This window comes from Chelonia mydas, chromosome 21, assembly GCF_015237465.2.
Source record: "Chelonia mydas isolate rCheMyd1 chromosome 21, rCheMyd1.pri.v2, whole genome shotgun sequence".
Classification (NCBI taxonomy): Eukaryota; Metazoa; Chordata; order Testudines; family Cheloniidae; genus Chelonia; species Chelonia mydas.
In genome coordinates, this window is record NC_051261.2 from 7,386,024 (window position 1) to 7,410,984 (window position 24,961).

At 43.6% G+C, this 24,961-nt stretch overlaps 2 protein-coding genes across 62 annotated transcripts in view; one reads left to right on the plus strand and one right to left on the minus strand.

Annotated features, from left to right (window-relative positions):
- Positions 1–24,961, plus strand: part of RBBP5 (RB binding protein 5, histone lysine methyltransferase complex subunit) — a 176,059-nt gene that overhangs the window by 116,147 nt on the left and 34,951 nt on the right. The window lies entirely within an intron of this gene.
- The window catches only part of NFASC (neurofascin), a 180,599-nt gene that overhangs the window by 4,493 nt on the left and 151,145 nt on the right, over positions 1–24,961 (minus strand). For 17 of the 50 annotated variants that reach the window (XM_043533558.1, XM_043533555.1, XM_037885175.2 and 14 more), the window contains 6 exons: positions 20,368–20,523; positions 16,204–16,320; positions 13,452–13,607; positions 6,409–6,540; positions 4,741–4,807; positions 40–51 (listed from right to left, as the gene is read on the minus strand). In XM_043533558.1, the coding sequence (XP_043389493.1) occupies positions 40–51; positions 4,741–4,807; positions 6,409–6,540; positions 13,452–13,607; positions 16,204–16,320; positions 20,368–20,523 (640 nt within the window). The remainder of the gene's footprint in view (positions 1–39; positions 52–4,740; positions 4,808–6,408; positions 6,541–13,451; positions 13,608–16,203; positions 16,321–20,367; positions 20,524–24,961) is intronic. The other 33 variants (XM_043533572.1, XM_043533561.1, XM_043533573.1 and 30 more) reach the window with 5 other exon arrangements.

Consider the following 24,961-nt stretch of genomic DNA (forward strand, 5'->3'; position numbering starts at 1 on the left):
CTAAAATGTGCCGGACTTCTGGCAGCACACGGGTCCTACCTTTCAAGAGACCTTCATGGTCCATGTGGATAGACAAGGTGGAAAGGAGAAGAAAGAATGGGAATAAAACAGAGAGAAGCAGAAAGAGCCGGATCAGAGAGAGATATGATGAGGTATGCATTTAAAGGGGCAGACGCTGAAACACCACTGCGTTCCTCGAGGGGCAATTGCCTCGTTATACCAAATGGAATTGGTGTTACGTTCCTAGCTGGCTGAACCTCACTGGCTCCCCCTCAAAAGTTAATACCCAATAAAAGAAAGTATCAGGCGGTCAGAAAACAGATTATTTGCAGATGTGCTACAGGGTGTGCCTGTCCTGGGAGCCAACTGGATGGCCTGCAGTCACTGCTGTCAGTGGCAGCATCTAGAATAAGCTGCCTGAGGCTTAGCCGAGTGGCTCTCCCATTTTTTTGCCCCCTTTCATCTCTCTGGTTTTTCAGTTGAATGTCGTGCTGGTGAAAGGTGGTGCACTGACGACCCTGGAACCTGAAGGTGACCCACGCTGGTCCAGGGACCGCAGGCTCCTCCCAGAAAGGCCCAGTGGGACCTCCTCTAGGGATAAGAGGACAGTTCTATCTCCATGGCCCATTCCGTTCCTGGTCTCTGCTGTAGACTGGCTGCAGTGGACGGGCTGGCACTACTTGTGATATCAACACCTTGTTGCTGGGAACTGAAATGAGACCTACTGAACTCTTTACACGTAGGTCACTGAACAGCTGGCAGAGAGCATCACGTCTTTCAGTCAGTCAGTCTGGGCTGGAAGCGAACTGGAGCCCTACAGGTGAAAGGCTCCAGCTCCCTGAGCTCTCCAGCCAACTTCTCCCTTCGCAGCGCTAAGTTCCATTTGAATCATTTGGTAGAATGAGGCATGGGCACTGGCACTGAACGCTGTCCAAAGATAATGGTCTCCCACTTTGAAAATAGGCTCCTCAGCTCAGCCTCTGCACAGGGTGACCATTGCTCTTTCAGCGGACTCGAGAGATGCGACAGTATCTCATAATTACAGGCTGCGGAGATTTGAAAGCAGCATGCACAGGCCATTACGGATGAGCGCACATCAGACATGCTTATGTGGCGGTGCGGAGGGAAACCAAAGAACTCCCGTCAGCAAAAATTCTGTCCTCCTCTTAAACTCTATTTGTTACCTTCCTTCAGCCTAACATCACAACCATTCTGAATCTTAATCAGCCAACCAGACTTCATACCAATTCTTCGGGTTCACCTTCCTCTCTGTTGGCTTAAGGGAGGCCTTGTTTCCCCCACCCTTCTCTGTAACCTTGGGACATTGTGGTCTGATTCTCCGGAAGAGAATCCAGCTAGAAGATAGTATTGTCATGTCTGGTTCTGCACTGCATGGTTGTGCTAGTAATGATACTTCAGACACTTCCAAGATGCCTGTGATTTGAGCACCTCAGAACTTTACACCAATGCTAAAGCCAGATTCTGACGCTCGTATACTGAGTGGAACCTTCTTCCACAAGCTGACATAACGTGGGCCAGGCTTACGCTAAAAAGTTAGGTCGACCCAACTATGTCACTCGGAGTGTGAAAAATCCACACCCCTGAGCGATGGAGTTAAGCTGACCTAACCCCAGGTGTAGACGGCGCTAGGTCGAAGGAAGAATTCTTCTGTAGACCTACCCACTGCTTCTCGGGGAGGAGGATTAGCTACAGTGATGGGAGAGCCCCTCCCGTTGCTGGAGTGAGTTTTTACATTGAAGTACTCCAGCAGCGTTTGTAGTGAAGACAGAGCCGAAGTCACTACTCGCTCTGGGGTAGAATCTGCCCCAGTTAAACCCCTTGATAGTGCCGAGAGGTAGATGACCGCTAGGATACCCTATAAGGAGACAGCCCCCTTTAAAAATATCTCCACTGAGGTAGCAAAAAACTCCCCAAATCAACCAACCGACTATGCTGGGTTTTTTTATATATATAAATTGCATCTAAGTTGTCTGTCATTTCCCTCCCTCTGACCTCTGCCTTTCGATGACAAGCTCTTCAGAACAGGGGCTCTCCTTTAGCATTTGGAAAGCACCCAGCATGTAATGGGGGCTACCACATATTAGCAATAAAGAGGCATTTCCGATCCCTTCCCATTGTCCTGACAAATGTCCTGCTGCCTGGACGGTGCTTGGGCAGTAAAGGGAACCCTACAGAACGGTTCCTGCTGTGGTAGGATGGCAGCCAAGCTAAGGGCTCTGGGTTTTCCTCTTCCATCGGCTGGTGGTGATCACATTTTAAATAGCCACAGTGCCTTATAGTCAATAGTGCTTCATAAATGCTTTTATGTACCCCTTGGGGGTGGAAATAAGGGAAAATTTTGGCCTCAGGCTCCAGGGCAAACCCCTGCTCTTTATATAAAGTGCCATAGGGTGCCTGTCCACGCAGAAAAAACCGGAGCTCGAGTTGTTAAGGTCTTGGGTGAAAGAACCACAAGCTGCAATTGAATTTGCCATTATTTGAATCAGTTGCTCTTTCCTGAGCGTTCAGATATTTCAAACCTGCAGCTCATTCCGCTAAGCAGTTCCGAAAGGAAGCAACCTATAAGGGATTGTGCCCGGTCACCGAGTGACTACTTAAATTAAAGTGACCGAGACCCAACAGTGAGATGTACAGCTATAAACGTTATGGATCGTGTCTGCACTCCACAGGGTTTCAGCAACACTGATGAAATTCCCAAAGTCCGTCCCATGTGCGCTGGGCCCAGGGTGAAACCTGAAATGGACCCGCTAGGGGCTGGTTGCTCTTTTATTGTTCTCAAGTCCTGGTCAGGGATATCCTCGGACTTGTACACAGTGCATGGAAAATAAGTTACAGTCATTAATGTAAATTGCAATGAACTTTCGTAAGCTATTCTGTCAAGGTGAGCTTGCCCTTATCACAATAACTATTTCCCACCAGCAGAACAACCTCTCAGAGTGAATAAATTCACTCTGGCTGCCTGCAGGCTAATAAACCATATTGTGTTCCAGTCCTGCTGTGTCCCACTGAGCCAGCTGGGCTGGCTTCTTAGCACTGGCAGAAGGTGATAAACAAAGCAAGTCCCTTCCATGTGATTATCTTGTCAGAACCTCACCACTGGGTGCTTGACGGACGGCTTGGCGTCAGAGTGCAGGCATGCACAGAGCAGGCTGCTCTTGCAAAATGAACATTCAGCTATTGGGGGCACGGACTGTGGCTGAAGCGACAGAAGACAGACTAAGCAACCAGTTGGTGCAAACTGACGTTCCAATGGCGTAGTATGAGAGCTCTAAATCCACAGCTCAAACATGCAAGGGATTGAGAGTGTGGAGGAGGAGTTTCTATTTGTCTGACCTTCCAATGTGTTAGCTTTTCGGTTTTTGCTGGGGGTTTATTTGCATCCTGTATCTTTGCATATGCCATGCAGAAAATGAAACAGCTCTGGTCACATGGCATCCTCTTGAGAAAAACAGCCACAACTGGAACATAATTACTGTAGCAACTTGCTACTAAATGACACAAACATGATTGTCCAGAAGGATCCAGTTATTTTGCCTTTTATTCATATAGCTGTCTGGGGCGCTATGGTCCTGTGCAGCTTGATACCAAAGCATCATAGCTTGCTCTGCATTTTAAATAAGTCCTTCCCATCTCTGGTATTTCAGTTTATCATCTAGTAATGCTGGGAATATTGTGCAATAGCACACAGCTTAATCTAAAAACTCATTAAATCAGGAGAAAGATTCCCATTGAGGGCAGTGGGCTTTGGATCAAACCTCTACGGAAAGGTTCACGGCAGTTACTTAAGTAAAAGAAAATCATAATGTAAAAACAAGCTACAGACACTCGAAGGAGCAGGGACGCTGTAAATCCCAGTTACTAATATTCTAAAAGGCAAGAAAATTTAAAGAGCTGGCAATTTTACCCCTTTTCTTTTTTTGGAAGCAATGAGGAAACCAATGTGGAGCTGTGAAGACAAAACCACACACAGCCACAGAAACTCACTTAGCCCCTTGTTAAAGTATTGTAGTGGCTGGATGGAGACATGGCTGTTGTTCTTTCAAGGATGCCATTGAGTTTGAGAGGGGCTGATAAGATGTGGGGTAGGTCACAGCTCTTGGAGCAGTGTCTGTTAGGCAGTGAAAGGCATATTTCAATGGAGTTTGTTGGGATCCTCTAGGGTAAGGTCCGGCATCTGATTCCATACAGGTCCCCCTGTATGTATTATGGAGTTCTTACAGGCTCTGAGGGCTTATTTGAACAGCTTTGGGACATCTCTTTTCTCGATAGCGCACTAACGCTAAGAAAAAGACTGAGCAACAGAGTGTCAAGTGGCTGTAATAGCCTTGCACTGTCTCAGGATCTTTGGCTCTTGGTGTGTTACTGTGTGTGTCTGAGGCCAGTTTCCTCCCAAGGGGAACGATCTTGTCCCCAGTGATTGTTGTCAGAGCATTCTCTGCCTCAAGAACGCAGAGGGTGGAGAAAGAAGGAAACCTTTTCAGAACATTCTAGTTTGGTTACTTTTCTGGATATTTAGGCAGGAATGTCTCCTTTTGTAGAGATCTTGCACAGTGGGAGACAGGAGGAAAAGGAAAAGGAAGGTGAAAAGTAATTCATGAGAGTGCAGTGCCTTGGTGATAGTTATGTGGGGCGGGGGAGAACAGAAGGGGTGAGACTGGAGTCGGGCAGGAGGTGGGATAGAAGTGGCTTACTGAACACACATGCCAAGTAGAGACATACCTGTAGTCAAATGACGGATCATCGACTTTGTGGTCTTCATGATCTAGGACTTCAACTTTTTCACGCACTGTGATAAGCACACCAACAAGCAAAAGTTAAGTTAAATATGGGAGATTTTAAAAACCTAGCTGCATAGTTTCAAGGACCTCCTTCTTTCGACGGTGTGTGTTGTGTTTGTTTTTTGTTTTTTGCTAAGGAATGTGGGTGAGGAGAATACAAAGCGAGGACGGTAACTGACATGGAAACTGAGTGAGACAATGCTCTTACACATCTGATCAAGAGCCCTTGGCAAATGTACTGGGAAAGTCATTATAAATCATTTCATGTTTTTAATCTCCAAAAGAGCTGTCATTCTATTGGGATGGGTTTATTTAGAAATCAAAGAATAATTTTGTAGGGGTCAGTGGAGAGAAGTATCACACAATCCCAGCCAGGAAGGGACCCCTGGATTCAACTGGGTCTACCGTGGGTTCCATTAAAATCTTGCACTGCAGTATCTACCTTGCCACGGGTATTGGCGGTTATTTCCTGCGTTAAGGGCGCCTGATTCGCCACTGCTACTCTGGCACAACTCCCTTGATTTTACAGATGTAAAAGTGGAGTGTAACAAAGGTGAATTAGACCCAGAATGAGGAATGTTGCAAATACCGTGAAAGATTTTATCGGGAGTGGGACACAACAGGAGTTTAAGGGTGCCAATTGTATCCATTTCTTTATCAAGCCTTAAGCGTGGGTTTAAAGTGGTGCATGAGATACAATTATTATGCTCGTGGTTTTAATTCTTTCTAATGAGGCTCCAGTGTTGAATAGATGAAGCAATTTAAAGAGTCAACATTTGCCAGCTGTTGCCATACAGTAAACAGATACATCCCATTCTAAGTATAGTGGAAGTAATGATCTGATAATATTACTGTGGGGCAGCTGTTGGCAAATGCTGACTATTATACTTCATGCACAGTAGCCTTTCATCTGAGCAGCTCAGTGTGCCCTACATTAGCCCCAGGGGTCAGTATTATTCTCTTCCCTGGAAGGAATTATCTGCATTGGGATCAGAACACAGGCCATTATTAATACTGCAATTTGACCTCACGTCTGTCTCTCTTATCTCCTGTGAAGCAACTGCAGGATATTTGCCCTGTATCTTACTTGGGACCCAATCCTGCAAGCTTTCTGGCTGCAGGGCTGTGTTGACTGGAATCGGAGTCCTACATACGGAGGGGCTTGCAGAATCGGGTACTGAGTGTTACCACAATGCTTGGATACCAAGGCGTAGGAACTCAAATGGCTATAGAGGGGGCATCGTTGGGTGAATTCTCCTAAGTCCGGTCTCTGCCTTGGGAAAATTTCAATGAGATGTTTGCAGGAAGAGATCCTTTTGCAGAGAGAGAGAGAGAAGCCTATTTGTTGAGCAGATGTCAGGTCACTCTTAAGAGCAATGAACTATGCAGCCTTTCTCCCGCATAGCAAGCATAGCACAGAGCGCTCACTTCACCTTTAATTAACTGAAATTCTTTCGGGTACCACTAATTTTCATACCAGGGAGGAATAAAAACACTTTGACTCAGAAGTGTGTAGCGGAGATCAGTAAAGCTGACTTAGCTCCAGAAAGCGTAGGGGTTTCTTTAAACTCAACAGCGTGAATAAGATCGTGCTGGATATTGCTCTTACCTGGATATTTCCCGCCTCTGCTTCTCTTAATGAAGCACACTATCAACAAAATCAGAACCAGAAGCGCAATGGCACACATCAGCCCAATAAACCAGCCCTGGGTTGCAATGTCCACGTGGTTCTTGGTATAAGCTGGTAAGAGGAATGTCAAGAAAACAAGTTAAAAATGACAGAATCTAACAGCAGAGAGAATTAAAAACACTGAGCCAATTGGCTAGGAAAACTCAGTTCACAAATGATCCATCTCTACAACCACGTTTCTGCATTGTGTGTGTGTGTGTATTGATCAGTTTGGTATCTGAGATTACATGGGAATATGGGCTGTGTTTTTTATGTTTTTTTTTTTTTTTAAATGCTTTGTCAACTCAAAATTCTGGCCGGAGCTGTGCATGGCAGAGGATCACAACCAACATAAATAAAATAGATTTAGTACAGACTAATGAAGGGTGTATAAAAAATGAAGGCAAAAGAAGCTGGGTAACAGATTTGATCATCCATTTACAGTGATGGCAAGTAAGCAGAAAGCTATATTTCAGGCGGCCTCCATAAATGGGGTGTGAAATTCATCCAAGAAGCATCTAAAAGCCTTTATTTTCCTGGCACGCAGTTAGAACAAAAGCACCAAATATAGAAAGTTCCCTGACTCTGCTGTGCTCTGTGCATGCAGTGGCAGAGTAGGGGAGAACCTCTTAGGGAATAACCCCAGGTCAGCATTTGGTATAGTGGCTCCAGCGCTGGTTCTTAAGCTAGGACAAGCCAGAGTTTCCATTAATCAGGCTACCCTTACTTTTAACTCTTGCTTAGAAGGCAGCTCTGGTGTAGCTCCACCACTTTTGCTCGCTCTGGGCAATGCCGGAGTATAGACCAGGACCTAGGTGGTACAACCTATCTTGTTTGATAAAGTGTCACATTCCCTGCCGACCCGGGTTGAAAAGAGCCATCCCTGCTGATGTGAGGAAACGTGACCAACCCGAGGTGACCAGGCTTTGCCACAACAGGTGCTGAACTCGGTTGACCCTGTCCACCCCAGTGGGGAGGTCAGGGAGCTATATCTGGCACCCGAGAATTTTCCTAGGTAGATTTCCTAGTGGAGATCCCTGATGGCAGATCCTTGATGAGCGATCCTTGATGAGCAATCCTTGGATTCCAAGAAGAGGAGACTTGGCCCTAGAGCCCTGAAAGATGATATGTCTCCTTGCTGGAGGGGGCTCTCTATTACACAGCTTATTTCATACGACAAGGCCATCCATCAGAATTTAATATTAAGCAAGTAAAAGTATCCCAACACTTAACTCCAGTCCCTGAGCTGCCTTCTACAACATGCTGGCAATGGTTATTTGCAGCTCCTAAACACAGTAGGACAAACAAAGCTCTAGCCTATAAATAGCAACTCTCTGCTATTTTCTGGCTCTCCTAATTGACATGCACCTGGTATTCAGCAAAACAGAGCAGAGAATAACCTTCAGTGCATTAGCGGGCTAAATGTAACCAGACTGCAGTGTAAATATAGATATTCATGGCAAGGGAGATGGGGGACTGCCAGGGTCTGACTCCGATGGGTTCAAAAATCTGAGCCAGAATTTGCTAGGGTTCATTCTGACAGGACTAAGATAGCGAATGCCTACTGTTAATTCTCTTGTGATAAAGAAAACAACCTCAACTAGATTGGTTTTGTTTTTTGTTCATCTGACATTGGCTATGAGGAACCAGTACCAGAATCCTTAATATGCTACATTTGTTTAATATCACCTAGTTAGGTAAACAATATCAAATTCTAATGTGAACAAGGGCTCAGAGCCAGTCAACCACCCAGCTTATATAGTGCTCAGTACCATCTTCCATAGGCACAGATCGTCGTAAGCAGTGAAACACACTCATACAGTTAGATCCTTAATCAACCCTACTTTGGACCAACCTTCACGCAGTTACACTCGGTGCAATGACACTTTTGCTCATGTGGGCCCCATCCTGCAATTTTTTACTCTGGCCAAAATTCCATCAAGGACTGCAGAATCAGATGCCATGGCTTTCAAGTCAGGAGAGGTGGGAAGGATATTTTCCCTTTGGGTATTTCCACTTGAATGCATGCAATTCAAAGTAAGGTGAATGGGAACTGTGTGCATGCGGTGACAAACCACATCTAATGTCCTAATTCAGAATGTCAGCAGCAAATAATGCCTGAGAACTTTGAATTTACCCACATTTTAGAATCACCCAATTCTTTCATGACAAGTGGTCACGGAGGACTGGATCTGCCAAATAGTGCTGATGTTATACCAGCTATTTTAGATGAAGATAGAGAATATGAATGACATGGGGAAAAGCATGTTTTGTTGGGAAGCTCTCTTAGGATGATCCCTGATTAGGTTCTGCAAGCCTTGCTTGCATCAGTGTTCCAGTTGAAGTCCATGGGACTACTCATATGAGCAAAAGCCACAGAATCAGACTTTAATTTCACTTCATCTTAATACATTCCTCAAACTGATCATTTTTGGATTGTGCTCAAACATGGTAACATGATGTTTTTAGAGATACTATACAAAGTAACACCATATAAATACACTCTGAAACCTACACATAAAAGCCTATCTAAAAGAGGCATGGTATACTGGTCAACACCGTCAAAAATGGGTTTAATTTTAAACATTCCAGAGCCAGGGCGTTCCATACCTTTAAACACAACTTTAGGATATTTCATATCTTTTTTTTTTTGCCATGACAATTCATGCTTTCCCTAAAAATTGAACTCTGATCAAATTGAAACCCTGATGTTAGTGCGTGGATGTTTACAGCTAAACTGCTACAAAGATTAGGATTGTTCAAGGGGGAAAAAGAAAAAAGGAGTTTTTACTAATGAAAATGGAGTTAGAACCTTGCACGGTGAATTGGCATAGCTCTATTACTGATTTATGCCAGCTGAGGATCTGACCCAAGAGTTTTAGGAGGAGATTTTCAATGCACAAAAGGGAGTCAGGCCAGCTGTATCCTAGGAACTTTAGCTGGTATGGTAGTGTTGGTTGAGCGGGCTGCTTTTTAAAAAAAAAAACATTATTATACTGCCAAAACCCTAGTGTAGACGCAGTTATAGCTGATTTCAGTTGGCAAACCGGTATAAGATCTACCGGAAATAGCACTTTTTTATCAGTGGAAGCTGCATCTTCACTAGGAGGGTTTGCTGGTATAGCTGTACTGGCAAACCTTCTGTAGCGTAGGTGTCCAGTTCTCATTGACTTTCAATGGGAGTCAGCTGCCAACTTAAACATTTCCCCCTTTAACACTGTCAGCTGGTATTCTGTGCATGCCCCTTTTCTACTAAAGGATCCACTCTCTGGGAGCTGAACCCTCTTTAAAGATGCAAGTTTTTATAATGAAAGGGGTGAGATAATTTAATGGAGTTGAGAATTGGATTAGAGTAACAATGTTCGTGGTGGAGGTGGGGGAAGTAAAATTATACTGGAGAGCTTTGAAATGAAAGGAAATTGTATTAGCAATGCTAACAGGATGGGATTTCTACAGGGAAACAATGCTGAGAAATGGAGTGGTTCTTAACTGAAAGCAAAAACCACCTGAAAGAAAAGCATCATGCCACTGTGGAATGAGGCCAGATTTGCCACAGCAGGGTGTGTTTTAAACAGAGGGTCTTTCACTAGGATAGTGGAACTGGGCTACTGTCAAAGTAGGCTGATAATTGCCATCGCTACCCCCCAAAAAATCACATGATGCCAAAATTACACCTACAGCAAACCTATATTTAGTGTAAACAGAGTGACTGATCACAGCTTTTGGAAAAAAAGGGAATAGATGGGTGGCTGTAATTTGACAGGATGTTTTGATCTGCCTTTATGCACGGCCAGCAATTTAGCTAAATAAAAGAAAGAAGCCGTGTAATCCAAGAGGCATCAATTTGAAACACCGTTGCACTGACTTTGGATTTCCTGAATTAATTATAAACTGAGATTCAAAACATGCTTTGACTAAAAATGACAAGCTTATGAACTGACAGCGAAATCGGTCATAAACCACTGACCAGGCAATTAGCAAAACTCACGTGCCATTTCTCTGAAGGCTGAATCTTGGACTGGGTTTAAAGAGGTAACTGTGCTTCATGTTGTAGGTGGTCTTTACAGTCGGCTTCGCTGTACTGTTGCTTGTATGACAGCTAATTTGCTCCAAAAATTTGCATGTGGGGTTAACTGTGGGTAGGATTTTCAAAGCTGCCCAGAACCAGGAAACCAGTTCCCATTAAAATCAACAGAGATTGAGCATCCAAGCCCTTTAGGTGGTCTTGAAAATCTCAGCCTATAATTATACTGTATGAAAAATACTATGTTTACTGTATGGCAATGAGCCCACATGTTGTACTAACAGTACTGTAAGCTATCGTATTTGATCATTTTTGTAGACAACGGTGTGTGTTCATACGTGCGCATACATATGTATATAGAGAGATATAAAATACTGCGCACAGAAAGACATGCAGCAAAAATATGTATCCAGTGCTAGTTTGATTTTTATACACTGTTGGTTTCTAGGTACCAATGTAACTGGTACGTTTTGAGAAAATTGCATCCTCCTTCCCACGTTTTTAAGGGGTGAAAAAAGGAAACCCCCCCTTCTTTTTAAATCAAGCTACATTTGTAGTTAAGCATCACTTACAACTGGAAAGCACTGTTCTGATTAACCAAAAGCTCAATAACGTCGGCAGAGAAGTCAGAGTGCAGTATACTGCAGCCGCGGTGCAGGTGGGCTATTTCAATTTGAATGCAGATAAATAAGCAGCAACCTCTAGAATAGATATTTGCAAAACATAACCAAAAAAAATGGACAGTGCTTTCTTGTCATAAAACATTAATGATGGCACATGATGGGGCAGTGGACTCTCAACCCTCACGTCAGTAGCATCCAGCCAGGATAAAAATGAAACTGCAGCATGCATGCATGCATAAACGATTGATAGCTTTGTGGATCCCATGGTGATAGGGCTAGGGTAGTCATCTGGACTTTATCAGAGGAATAAAGATGGTGACTCCTCGAATTTTAATGCCAATATAATAAGCAGCCCTTCAAATATAGAAAATGTGGATTTTGGAATAACAAAAATAAAGGTATAGTGCATATCAAAATCAAGCAAACTACTTGCTTTTTGGATTCCCTCGACCTTGATTTCCCTTGTGGTTCCTATGCACGAGAGCCCCGCAAGAAGGGGTACAGAGGCAGGCGGGTAAAGAGAGATGTCTGTCTAAAATGGGCAACGTACAGCTATTCACAAAGAAGAAAATAGGAACATCTTATAGAAACAGTGAGAGGGGCAAAGGAGATAGTGTTGGGATCTGGATTAGGTTTGGGATTCAGAATTAGAGACAAAATCAAGGCTAACGTGTGGCAACCGGAGGTGTTCTGGAAATCTTCCAGGCCACATCTGAACTGGAAAATAGCCTCCTTTCAGTTTTGGATCCAAACAAAACCCGAAACTGTAGGGACAAACTCAGATTTAGGGACTTGAAGCCAAAATGCTCAAAATTAGAAGGTTTTTTGGATTTGAGGTTCCAGTTCTAAAAGTATAGTCACAAAAATGGCCCTAGCTAGGAACACCCGTACTCCATACACCACGTAATGTAAAGTAGCATAGAAATAGGAAAAACCCAAGTCAAACTAACCCTTCTCCCCCCAAGGCTGTCCTTAAAGGATTCTTTACAAAGATGGTGATAAGAGAAACATTGTGGTGTGGGTTTCACCATTTTTCACAGGTTAGAGATGAAAGAGGCAGATCAGACTGAGTCAGTTCCCAGGCAAGGTCAGGCTGTACTTCCAAGGTACCGTATACTTGCTAGAATTTTACCAGAGTTGTGCATTGTTATACAAAGACGCTGCATGAATATTAGCATTTTCCATCTGTCATGTTAGCATCTTATGGTATAAGGATAACTCAATATCGTTAAGGACACCAACACTTTGAACTTCACAAATAAGATACAGAAAGGCCAAATTCTCCTCCGCATCTCCATCTGGAGCACTGCATGATGCAAATGCAAACAGAATTTGTTTCAGGGTTTCCTACTTAAAGAGAGATTGTGGAGCACTATATTTTGCTTTCAAGGTCCTACATAAAGGTTGTTTTTTTTTCAAATAAATATTTAGGGCCAAATTTCAACAGGCATCACGGAGATAGCTCCCTGCCACAAAATCCATGGCTGACCGTGTTATCCCTATTATGGTTCTACCAAAACTCATGGAATGATAACACAGAGGTTTTAAATAAATGAGGCCTGATCCAACAACCATGGAAGTCAATAAGCGTCTTTCCATTGGCTTCAGTGGGCTCTGTAGCAAGCCTATAATTAGCATGCTATAAAATGCAGTCAGGTGATAATCCCGGAAAAATTGCTCATGCAATTACACATGTTGTTCCCGGAGTACTATACCTGCCTTCTTATGCATCTGTAAAGTCCTATGCACATACCCCTCTGTGACCCCCTCTGTGGGCCTTCTACAAACATTACATTCCCCTGGCATTATTCCTCATCCGTATCTTGTCATGAAGGTATGAACACCCATTCCTGCAATAACCCAGGTATAAAGACACAGACGCTTTGCTGTGCCAGAACAACCACCACCACCACAAGAAGCAGCACACAAGTGAAAGTGCAAACACAAAGCCTGCAGTAACCAGCAGCACCCTTTGCAGGAGTCTGTCTTAATGTTTTAAGCATAGCTGCGTGACAAGCGCATGGTCTCTACCCTTATTGTAGGATTCCTTGTTTCAAATGGAGCTTGTTACATTATTGGCTGCACCAGGGATTTTGGTTTTCATAACGTGCAGTTGAGACAATGTTAGCTGACTGTGGGAATTTTATTGCTTCTTGAGCCAGCGCTATAATAAGGGCAGAGAGGGCACAATGTCAGTGGAGTGAATGAAATTTGCTCCATGCATGGTCATGGCCAAACCTCCCCAGCAAGAAGATACAGCACACAAGTGGTAAAGCTCAGGATGGGATGAAATGTCTTGGAAAGGTGTCACACAGCGGGGCTGGAACCCGTCTCACCTGAGCTTGTCGTAAAGGTTATGTAAGAGGTTTTGCTGGGGCTAGACCATTTGGGAAAAACCCACAACTGGTACGTCATCCCGGGGGTAAGGTCAGCCAGCTGCACGGAGGAAGGGGTCTGAGCTTTAACAGGGATAGATCTCACTGTATTGTTACCTGAGAAACAGAAACCTCACATCAAAACCAGGCGGCAGGAAGCTCAGACATATTAGTGTCGACTGCGTTATGCTACACCTCTCTGTTGAGCAGAAATAATATAATTTGATGGACCGGGATCATAACATTTTAATGTCCTCAGTGTCTGTGATTACTGCCCATTTGGGAATATCGAAAATGCAATGATACAGGTAAATGACAGTGCTTTAATAGCACTCCCATTTGTTGCATTGAAAATGGCTTCGTAAGCGCCCAGGAGACCTCTCTCTATTGTTAGAACCCGGGGGAGCTCTTTTGCTAACCAGTCTTTAGGTTTGGGTGTCTGGGGGAATCAGAGCAGTGTGTTCACAGAGGAGGGGTCTGGAATTTGTCTACTCCCGCTGATCAGATGAAGCCAGTCTGCTGACTTACAGGGCACGGGGTTAGAGCTGTCTCTCAAGCCTTTGAGAAGAAGGGGTTGATAGCAGAATCTGCACATGAGTTTTCTTTGCAGGACAGAAATCTACATCTACTGGTGCTGGTTAATGAATCGCTGATGGTTGTAAGCATTTTGAAAGACTGACTCGATGTGCATGATTGTGTCCCTGCTAGTGGTAGGCGCACATAGAGACTCTTGCAAGTTGGGAAGCTGCTCCTTCAGCTCAAATGGGCAGGGTCTTGTGCTGCTGATAGTCCATAGGTTCATGTGTAACAAACCCAATTCCGGCCATACACGAGGACTGAACCTGGGACTGTGTGTGGGGCATATTTTATACCTTTAAATAAAATCTGCAGCACTCAGCAGAGAAAAGGGTATTTTTTTGCTGGGGGCTTATAGAAAATTGGGACAACCTGTATTGCAAATGGGTAAATGCCTAATGCTGTGGTGGTCTAGCAGGGGAAGGGGAATGCTACATGGCAGCTCAGCACTAATGTCCAGTTTAAATTGAGGCAGGAGTTATGGAAAAGCCTGTTGGCTGCATGGTGAATACCACACTGTAGCCTTGGCTTGAAACATCATAGGGTGCAGGCAATTTAAATGGGTAGGTGAGACTGTGTTAGCAGAGAATGAACAGATTGGTGAAAGTCTAATAGCCCAAGCTCAGACAGCCCTTCCTTCTAGGGGTGCTTGTGGTATATGCTGTAGCCAAGACAACTTTCAGCCTCTGTGTAAGACGCCTGGCACTAGTATAAAGAGGTGGGAAAGCTCTTTGAGTCCTTTCTGACAAAGACAGAAGGGATCTGGTTGCTCCAGTGGCAAGGGAATCTGAAAGAAGTAAATGGAAACCAGCACTACCGTTTGTATGAGCAGTTCAACTCCACTGCGGTTTGCAAATGGCAGCTGAATAAGTGCAGTTTTCCAAGATATAGGAGCATCTTTAGACCCTTTTGGGGATCGACAGTAAGAGGTCTCCTGGGGAGTTTTCCTGAAAGGAGATTTGGGAGGCACCATCTGATGATGCGAATATCCCAGATCCTGAAATCCTTACTCAGGCACAACTCCCATTGGAGCCTGTCCTGAGGAGGGACTTCAGCATCTGGCCTCATGTTAGGCGCAAGCTGTATGTGTTTAAGATTTCTCTGCAGTGAACGGGAGTACTAGGGATGGAAGAGACCAGCACGCGAAGCTCCGAGAAATGCATTGCATTCTACTATGTTAAGAGCAAGCATTAGGGAGTTGAGCGCCTGATGAGTATTGCAAATTCTGGAATATGATGCAGAAGGGAAGAAGATAAACTAATTTCCTTAAACCAGTACTGTGAACTGCAAATATTGCTTTGCCTCACAATTAAAGGTGTGGAAGCCTTACAGAGGGAACAGGTACTGTCTGGCAATCGAAGGGATTCTAAGTAGCATGTGAGTTCATCTCTAGAACAGTACTGTAAACAAAGTTAAATCACTGTCAAGAATTAGAAGACTGTTTAAATTCATACCAGACACTATGAAATGTTCGGGAAATAGTAACGTACACTGTTTGCATCTATCTGCCTATTGACACCACAAAAGCAATATTTAAAAAACAAAAACAAAAAAAAAACCCTGACAGGTGCCAGCTTTGAATTTCCAGGCCAGATAGAGCCCTGTAATTTTATGAGACAATGGAATCTATTATACAGGAGTAACTGATCACAGGTGATTCTGCCCTTTTCATTCCAAAGCAGGTACTTTTTTTTTTTTTTTTTTTTTTTTTACTGTTGTGCCATAGATTATCTATTAAAAGTATTCATTTTCCTCTCCTTAAGAATTTGTTCCCAATTTGGTTGGTCTTTTCTGTAGCCCTTAATCTCATGACAAGCTGCAGCCCTTACAGCTTCCTTTGGACTCACAAATGAGCAGCCCTGTTAATTCAGAATGCATGGATCTGAACCCTCCATTGCAAGAAATGAAAGGAGAAGGTAATTGCATTTAGAAGAATGGCAAAACACACAATTCCAATGCATTCTTAGTGGCAAAGAGAATCCTTTGCAATTTCCCCCCAGGAACAGGCTGGACAGTAGGTTTCAATACACTGCAGTTAGTTAATATTGCTTAAAGGGGCTCTTTGAAACCTTGAGACCTTACAGGATCTCTAATGGTGTAACAGCCCTGCGGTATCTCCACGCGGTCTGATGCTTACTGGTGATATACTCAACCACAAAGTCAGTTCCAGCAGAAAAATTGTGGCTCCAGGTGATGTTTGCCCAGTTACTGTTAGTGAAAGCTTTTACGTTCCATATGGATGATCCATTCGTGGCTGGTGGACAGGTTAGAACAGGAGTTAGTACTCTGGATTATACACACATGGACCTTAACCTCACATCTGGGTTTGACAAACTATTTCAAAGTTGTTATGAATTATAAAAGTTAAAGCCCCTTGCATTAGTTGGAGGATATGCCCTCCTAGCTAAGTATGCTACACTGCCTAAGGCACGTTTTATTCATTGGCAAATTCAGAACCTGGCTGACGTCTTAACTCTGAACCTTCAGCCTTGTGGGTGAGTTTAGAATCAAGAGTGCGAGTGCATCACAGCCTGTGTATTTAGATAACTGCGTTCTTAAATTCAGAGAGGCTCTGCCTCACACGATTGATAGACTAATGGCTGTATCATAACTACTGTGCTCAAGCTAAAAGAGTGCCTAACCCAAGGTGACAGAAGCATGCATCAATTCACGGGCTCACTACCACAATCTAGAGGAGGGACTGGGCAAGAACATTTCCATGTTAATAGTCTGCAAACTACATGTTGGATAATGCAATCAAGCTGTTCCTAGCAAGAACACAAGTGACTTTCAAGTTGAGGAATGTCAACATTACTTTGGAGAGTGAGTAAACACCTCTTTATGTTAAATGACAGGTTTCAGAGTAGCAGCCGTGTTAGTCTGTATCCGCAAAAAGAAAAAGAGGACTTGTGGCACCTTAGAGACTAACCAATTTATTACTGTAGCTTGCACCTGCAAGTGACTTAGGGCTGGTCTACACTGGCAATTTACAGCACTGCAACTTTCTTGCTCAGGGGTGTGAAAAAACACCCCCCTGAGCGCTGCAAGTTTCAGCGCTGTAAAGCGCCAGTGTAGACAGTGCCCCAGCGCTGGGAGCTCCGCCCCTCGTGGAGGTGGTTTTTTAGAGCGCTGGGAGAGCTCTCTCCCAGCGCTCTGCCACGACCACACAATCCATGTTAAAGAGCTGCCACGACAGCCCGTTAGCGTTGCCAGTGCAGACTAGCCCTTAGAAGAAATTACATTGTGATGTATACATGACACAGTTGCACAGGCTTTGGTGTAGCAAAGTAAAGGCTAGTGATTTCTGACTCCATTCCTGTACTCAGCAGAAAAAATTTAATTCTTAAAAAATGAAAGATTTTTCCATAATATAAATGGATTGCAAAAGGGCATCTCTTTATCTGATTCTTTAGGGCCGTGCAATCCCATTGGATGGACAATGTGGAGCCATGACAAATGGAGTAACTAGAGATTGCTGCAGGAACCCTGCCCCAGCAAATCACAGTCAAGGCCCCAAGCCTGTGAAGACTCATACTTGTGGTTAGCTTTATGCGTGTGGGTGTGTAGACCCATGGAAGTCAATGAGACAACTCATGTACATAAGTGTTTTTGCAACACTGGGGTCCAAGTGATATGCTGTCATAGCTGTTCCAATGCAGCATAGTGTTGCTAACTCCCATCATTTTATCATGCACGTAGACATATATTGGTGTTTTTTTTTAAAGCCCAGCTGCTGGAGTCAGGTGATTGCAAGAGAATTTCAGCTTTCAGTTAAAACCAAAAGTGAGTTTCTTTCCCTTGCCAAGAAAAGCTTGAAAACATGCACCGAGTGCAGCCTAAAGGTTCTGAAACCAAAAAGGCAAACGAAAAAGAGCCCCACATTTATTATTTAAATAAAATCCTCATGACTTGCGGGGGTCTCACACAAGATTTTTGAACGGCTGGATCTGACAATTCTGGGAGCGTAGCAAGTAAAATTTGGGGATATGGCCAAGGAATAAGAGGATGGAGTCAAATGAGAGAAGAGTTTCTTGACATGTTCCTGTTTCAGAACACAGCAGTTTCTATTGACTGCTACAAAGTGAGATAAATTCAATCAGAGTATCAGTAACCAGTGAGGTTATTTGGGCAGCATAGGAGAGGACTGTTAATGTTTCAAGAATCATTGTGTGGGTGTGTTCTTGTACTGACATTGGAGCATACTGGACCCCATTCATCTTATTCAGTGACTTCCCAGAAGCAGAAGAATGTTGAAAAAAGCTTAAATTTTTTTTTAAATGTGCAGTTTCTGCATTTCATGCTGAGTTAGTGATAATGGCCCATTTTCACAATTTTTACTTTAAAATGGTTTGCATTCTGACCATACAGCTCAACATGTTCTCCAGTTTTGAATTTCATAATTCAAAATTCATTTCAGCTGAAAATCGATTCACTTAAAACAAAACAAAACAAAAACTTGCAAAAATGTTGATTTGGTCATTTTGTGGAAACCTAACAAAAACCACATACTTTCAAATCATGAGATGATGGCCCAGAATTTGTTTCCCTCCTCTTAAAAAATGGTGCATTACTTTGTCACAACACGGGTAACTGCATTAATGCATGACCTTTCCGCTTATGTTCTGGTGCGTGGTTTGAGACAAACGCTGCTGATTTCTTCAGCTTGTTGTGTGGCTATGAGTCTTTTTCAGAGTCACCTTTTCTGTATTGTGGTAGTACGCACTGCTTCTGTGATACTGCCTATTTGCAATTACTGAGAACATTTCTCATGTAGTAATTTGTCTGAGACCTTTCTGGTAGCAGATCCTTTTATGCTGCTTGGTTGTGGAAATCCTGCGTAGGTACTAGGCAGCAGAGTCTGTCTTTGGCCTGGTCTGCATGAGAAAGTTGCATCTCTTCAATGTAAATTGATCTGGTTAAACCAGTCCAAGCCCCTTATGGATGTTCTTACTTCATTTTAAGAGTAGCTTATTGCAGTTTGATTAGCTAATTTCAGCTCAATTGATATGTGGATGAATAGACAGGGGTTTGCATTGGTTTAACATCTTGAGTTAAACTGGTGTAACTTTATCATGTAGACAAGGCATTTAGCTACTCTAGGAGCTAGAGAGAATCATAGAATACCAGGGTTGGAAGGGACCTCAGGAGGTCATCTAGTCCAACCCCCTGCTCAAAGCAGGACAGATTTTTGCCCCAGATCCCTAAATGGCCCCCTCAAGGATTGAACTCACAACCCTGGGTTTAGCAGGCCAATGCTCAAACCACTGAGCTATCCCTCCCCCCAAGCAAGGGTTCTGTCTGCATCTAGCAACCCCCAATAAAGAATCCTCTTTGTTTTCATTACTAATTAGTGTGATGTTTTTCCTCTATCAAGAGGAACAACAGGGATTTTTTTGCACGTGATCCTTACTTGTACAGTTGTCTACGGGAGCTGAGTCTTAACAATGAACTATTTTGATTGTATTAGCTTCTGCCACAAGCTTAGTGCACTTTTTGGGTAAGTGAATACAAATGATAATGTAGTCACTTATCAGTAAGTACCAGTCTATCTACCAGAGATGCAATTACAGTAACTTCTTTTTTAAAAAGCAACAGAGACCTCTCTCCATTTTCCCCGTCAATAGATTAAGGATATTTAGAATCCTGTTACATTAGAGAGTCCATCCCCATGTAAATGCAGGATGTAGTCCTCCCAGCAGAGACACATGATAAATTGATTCTGGCCCAAAGATGGAACTTGTCTGCATCCTGCAATTTTAAATACTTCCCCAAATTTCCCATGGGCTATAGCTCTAGATTGCACTACAAAGAGAGTGGTCAGCATAAACCAACAGAATCCCATGCACAATAATGGGTCTGCTAGCTCAGTTGCTGTGCTTGATTTGATGTGGAATTCTTTATAATAATAATAATTAATAATAGAATCCCTTTTCTGAGATGGTAATAGAAGATTTAATAATACTTGGTGACCTTCTGTATGGTCTTCCACCTAATTATTTAAAAAGTTTTGCACACGTTCATTAAAATCACACCACTCCTGGGAGGGTGATATTATCCCCACAGTAAAGATGGAGAAACTGAGGCACAGTGAGTTAGATTCGAACCCAAACTCCTGTGCTTTGACCCCTAGATCCCATTCCCACTGATTTCTTGTTAAGCCACCCGCACACCACTAAGAAGTTCCCCACTTGTTGGGTTAAATTCCATCCATGGCTTGTTGTTTGAACCTGAGTACGGACATGGAATAGGTGAAAGGCCCAGCTACAGTTAGTGGGTTAGAGGAAACAGGGAAGCGCAGTACCAAACTCCCGCTTAGTGGTGGCTGTTGGAGCACTCTGCGTAGTGGCTGCAGTGCCGGAGACGGTTGTCGTGGTTGTGGCAGCGGTGGTGATGGTGGTTGTGGCGATGGTTGTAGTGCTGGTTAGACTGACTGTAGTTGTAGGCAACGAGGGTGCAGCTGGGAGAGGGAAATGTAAAAACTGCAGTTTTAGAAGAGGTTATATCCTTAGCTCTTTCCATCCCCAAAGGCTAAAGGCACGCACAAGAGGGAAAGCAGAGTGGCGTGGCATGACACAGAGAAAAATAGGAGTTGGTGGGAGTGGGGGAACAAACCGAATCATCTGAAATGAGAGAATGAAGCTTAGTTTTCATTTTCTTTCCATGTGCACATTTCAAGCGACAGTCATGCGCTTCAGCGCCAGCAGAGGTGGGTGTGTGGGGGGGCCTGGAATCTCTTGGATAAAGAGAGACGCAAAAAATTCCGTAGGTGAGTGAGAACAAACATGTGAAAAGCAGCAGGAAGTGGGTGAGCTCAGGCCCCAAACAAATAGCCCCCAGTGTCGTTCTGGGCTGGCTGTTGGTTTTATTCCCTTTCCCGTGGCTTAACAACTTGCCTCTCTTTTCAGCTGCTCTGCCTTAAATCACCACTACCACCTCTACCCCTTTTTGGATTTAAACAGCAAGAACTGGCATCACTAAAATGAGAGAGAAAAAAAAGTGACCTACTTATGTTCTCTTGGAAGATGAACAGAAGGGCCAGTTTCTGCTCCCCATTTTACACCCAGTGTAACTGAGAAGAGACTTTAGCTCAGAGCAGTCAAGTCCCCTTTAAATAAGATTTAGCTCTTAACAAAATATAATAACCCAATTTGTCACAGACTAGGCAAAGCAAAATTCAATTAGCTTAGCCCACCCTGAACTAGACCAACACCATTTCTGAGCTGACAGCAGTCTGCCTGCTGCCACTTTACCTGTTTCCATTCTAGCTCATCTTAAAGATGCTGGAGACTGTTGGCGCTGAAGAGGCATTTGTAGGACGGGGGATGCAGCTTTCTGTTTTAATCTAGTGGGGGATGACTTCAGCTTTGCCTCCCCCACCTGCCTTTTCTATTTATTTATTTAAGATGAGATTTGCATAGTCTAGGTTTTCTATAAACCCATTTTCTCCTCACTCCATCCAGATCCCCCTTATGCTGTATTTCAGGAGAGAAGAAGGGATCTAGGATACACCCCTTTCTCTCCTAGGCCATCAATGGTTGTGATACAAATCTAAAGAATACTGAACCCTATCAACTGATGGTCCAGTAGGTGGAGATTGGTGTTTTTTTCTGTGCTTGACACCACAGGCTGAGTTACGGTATTTAAGAAATCCTTTCACTTCTTGGATTTGTCTACACGCTTTGGATAAATCAGGACCCTAATCCTCAAAAGATTTGAATGGGAGAATAGGAGCCAGTGCCTTTAGCTAGGTAGATGACTGTAGATGGCCCTTGTTAATAGGAATCACTGGGTGAAATCCTATGACCTGTGTTGCGCAGGAGATCAGACAAGTTGATCACAATAGTCCCTTCTGGCCTTAAAATCTATTAGAAATGTAGGTATGAGGGTTATTTTGCTATTTGTAGAAGCGTGTCCAAATGCTCTTAGCTATGAATGAAGGTCAGGTCATGTGATATATTTGCACCACCACTTGATAACCTAAACCTCAGAGGGTTATTGCCTTGGGTTAAATTTGGATTTGATCGAAAATTAAACAGCACTTGTCAGAGTAATTCATCAAAAATTTGCTCTGCGATCCTTGTGCTGAAGTATCCTAGGTTTTTATAAAATTCTGCTTTGCTTATTTTTGTGATTTGGTGACATGAAATGCCTCTCCTGGTTATGAGTGAGAATTAGTAGAGGACCTATTTTAAATATGACCTTTATCCAAATAAAACCAACTTTAGGGGAGGAGTCTAAAAAGACTGCCCAGAACAAAACCAGGTCTTTGCCACTTCCTTGTTTTCACTTTACCTGGGTATGCAGTTTGGCAGGTCTTGTGCCCAGGTAGACCCCAATTGTTTTCAGAGGGGCTCCCTGAGGGCCCAACTGCAGGACTAGGGCCTTATTTTGGTTCTTGAAAGAGATGCTTCTTTGCACATGACTCTGCTGCATTCCAGGGTCCCTTGTTACTTAAGAATCAGGATGTGCCTCCGTGGGCTTCCCAGAGGCCCACAGAAGGGTTGTGTGCACGTATTATGTACGTTGTTGGTTTCAGAGCAGCTAGACCCAAAGAGTCCCACCCACAAAATATTTGTAAAACCAGAACGTTTCTGGTGGTCCAGAAATTAGACTCTTAAGAGTTCAGCGATGGAATAGAACTGTTAAATCACTCAGTGCATCTCCCTGCCAATTTCCCCTTACAACACGTCACACCGACACTGAAAATCCCAGTAAACCACTCAAACTGAAAAGGAAACAAAAGAGTTTACAGTATGCAAGCAAGATAGTGTGTCTTCCTTTTCACAATAGCGTGTCAGCTACAGATCTTTAGCACTCAGACACAAACACAGAACTACAGCCAGCGTCATGCACAAGCACAGCCATCAAAAGCCTCCTGCCATCCCCTTGTCAAAGGTTTGACTGATGTTAGTGAAGAAGCAAGAATGCCAAAAAACATGTGAGAGAATCCAGAGAAAATGCCATATATCAGAAAGAGAGCTCAAGTCAAAGAACCACAGAACTTGTGTTTGGTGCCATATGAGACACAGAATAACAAAGCCCTTTCTTATTTGATTAGGCCACCACAATACGAGTGCCTCTTTGAGAGGAGAGGACTGCTATCCTGCAGTTCTTCCTCTTAACCATTATAAGATCAGGGGTGTTTTTTATGCCCTGTGGCTATAAGGTACAAAAGCCTGAACTGGGCTGAGAAAAATTAACAGCACTATCTCTGCAGATTCCTTGCATTTTTCTGAAGCTCAACAGAGCAGTGTGGCTACTGGCAATATTAACTCAATTGACCCTAAAAGGACAACCCTCTGAATACAGAGTTTTGAACACACACGATGAAAACATCCAGAGTAGGAACAAATATTAGCTAATGAATTCTCACAACTTTCCTGTGAGGCACCCTTATCCCATTTTACTCAGGGGGAAATCAAGGCACAAAGAAGTAACTTGCTCAAGGACAGAGGAGTCAGTGGCAAAGTTGGCATTAGAACTCAGAAGTTTCTGCCTCCCGGTCCTGCTTTCATACCACTAGAGTATGCCTCCTGCTAAATTCTTAAAGGTCTATTTTGCACCCAATGCACTTCTAGGGATTTAGGGTCTGGTCTCCCCTCAATGCCCCTTTCTTGGTGCTTGGCTTACTGACCTTGTATGAATGGCTCAGCACTGTATTACGCTGGCTGGTTTGTGTTTATTTACTAATCCTCACATTAGGCTATGATCCTCATGTATTTAAAAAACAAACAGGTGGAGTGCAGTTAGTAGAGTGGTCCTGCTGCTGGAGGTGTCCGTCACACGCCAGGGTGATGGTCTATTTAATAACAGCCTGAGCTGTGCCTTTCCACTTTGGCCGACAGTGAGGACGTGAAGTATTTGCCCAAAATACTGTAACACCGTGATAATTCCATTGGCACAATACCCCAGGGTAGCGCCATCACATTGTATCAGGATAATGCAGTATGCAACTGCCACAGAAGTCAGTGAGAGAGATTCGGGGTGTGTTTGCAGTGCTTCTAAAAATGAATCATCATGTCAAGCCTGTGGCAGACTAGGGACAGGTAAATGCAGGGTCCTTAGATCCTGAAACCCCATAGCTCAAAGGGGCCCCAGATGGAGCTGTGAGAAAGAAGCAGGCTATCAGGCAGCAACCCCATGCTGTACCACTAAGATCAAAAGTGAGAGGAAGGCAAGAATCCAGCTGGAGGAGCTGGGAAGGAGAGTGCATCCCCAGGTTTGGGGGATTTAGCCTTAGTCTGCCCGTGATAGGAACAACGATACAAAGAGAACACCTCATTTGGTTTTTAGTATGAAATGAATCTTAAAGAATAGCTCAGCTGGTAATTTGAGAGGGAGGGGGAGAGGGGACATTTTCTGTCCTTTGAATTCTAGCCCTTAATGAGGGCTGACTCCAGGCTGGAGAAGGATAAAGGGTGACTTTCAGAGAGAATCAGAGCTTCTCTGAATATCAGGAACATTAAAGGCACTGTCGGATGATGGGCAGACAGGGAGTGAGTCTGAAATGAGTGGCAAGGGGGCAATAAAAGCTACACTAAAGTATTAAGCCTTTACAAGTGTCAGACTCTTGGGGATCTCAAAACGCTTTTACACTTTAACTAATCCTGTCCTGATTGAGAATATATTGTTGTACCCAGTTGGCAGAAACCTCAATGGAGCCACAGGGAAATTAAGAGTCCAGGGGTGGGATTTTTAGAAGCACCTAATTGATGTAGGAGCACAAGTCCCATTAATGACAGGTTTCAGAGTAGCAGCCGTGTTAGTCTGTATTTGCAAAAAGAAAAGGAGGACTTGTGGCGCCTTAGAGACTAACCAATTTATTTGAGCATAAGCTTTCGTGAGCTACAGCTCGCTTCATCGGATGCATTCAGTAAAATACAGTGAGGAGATGT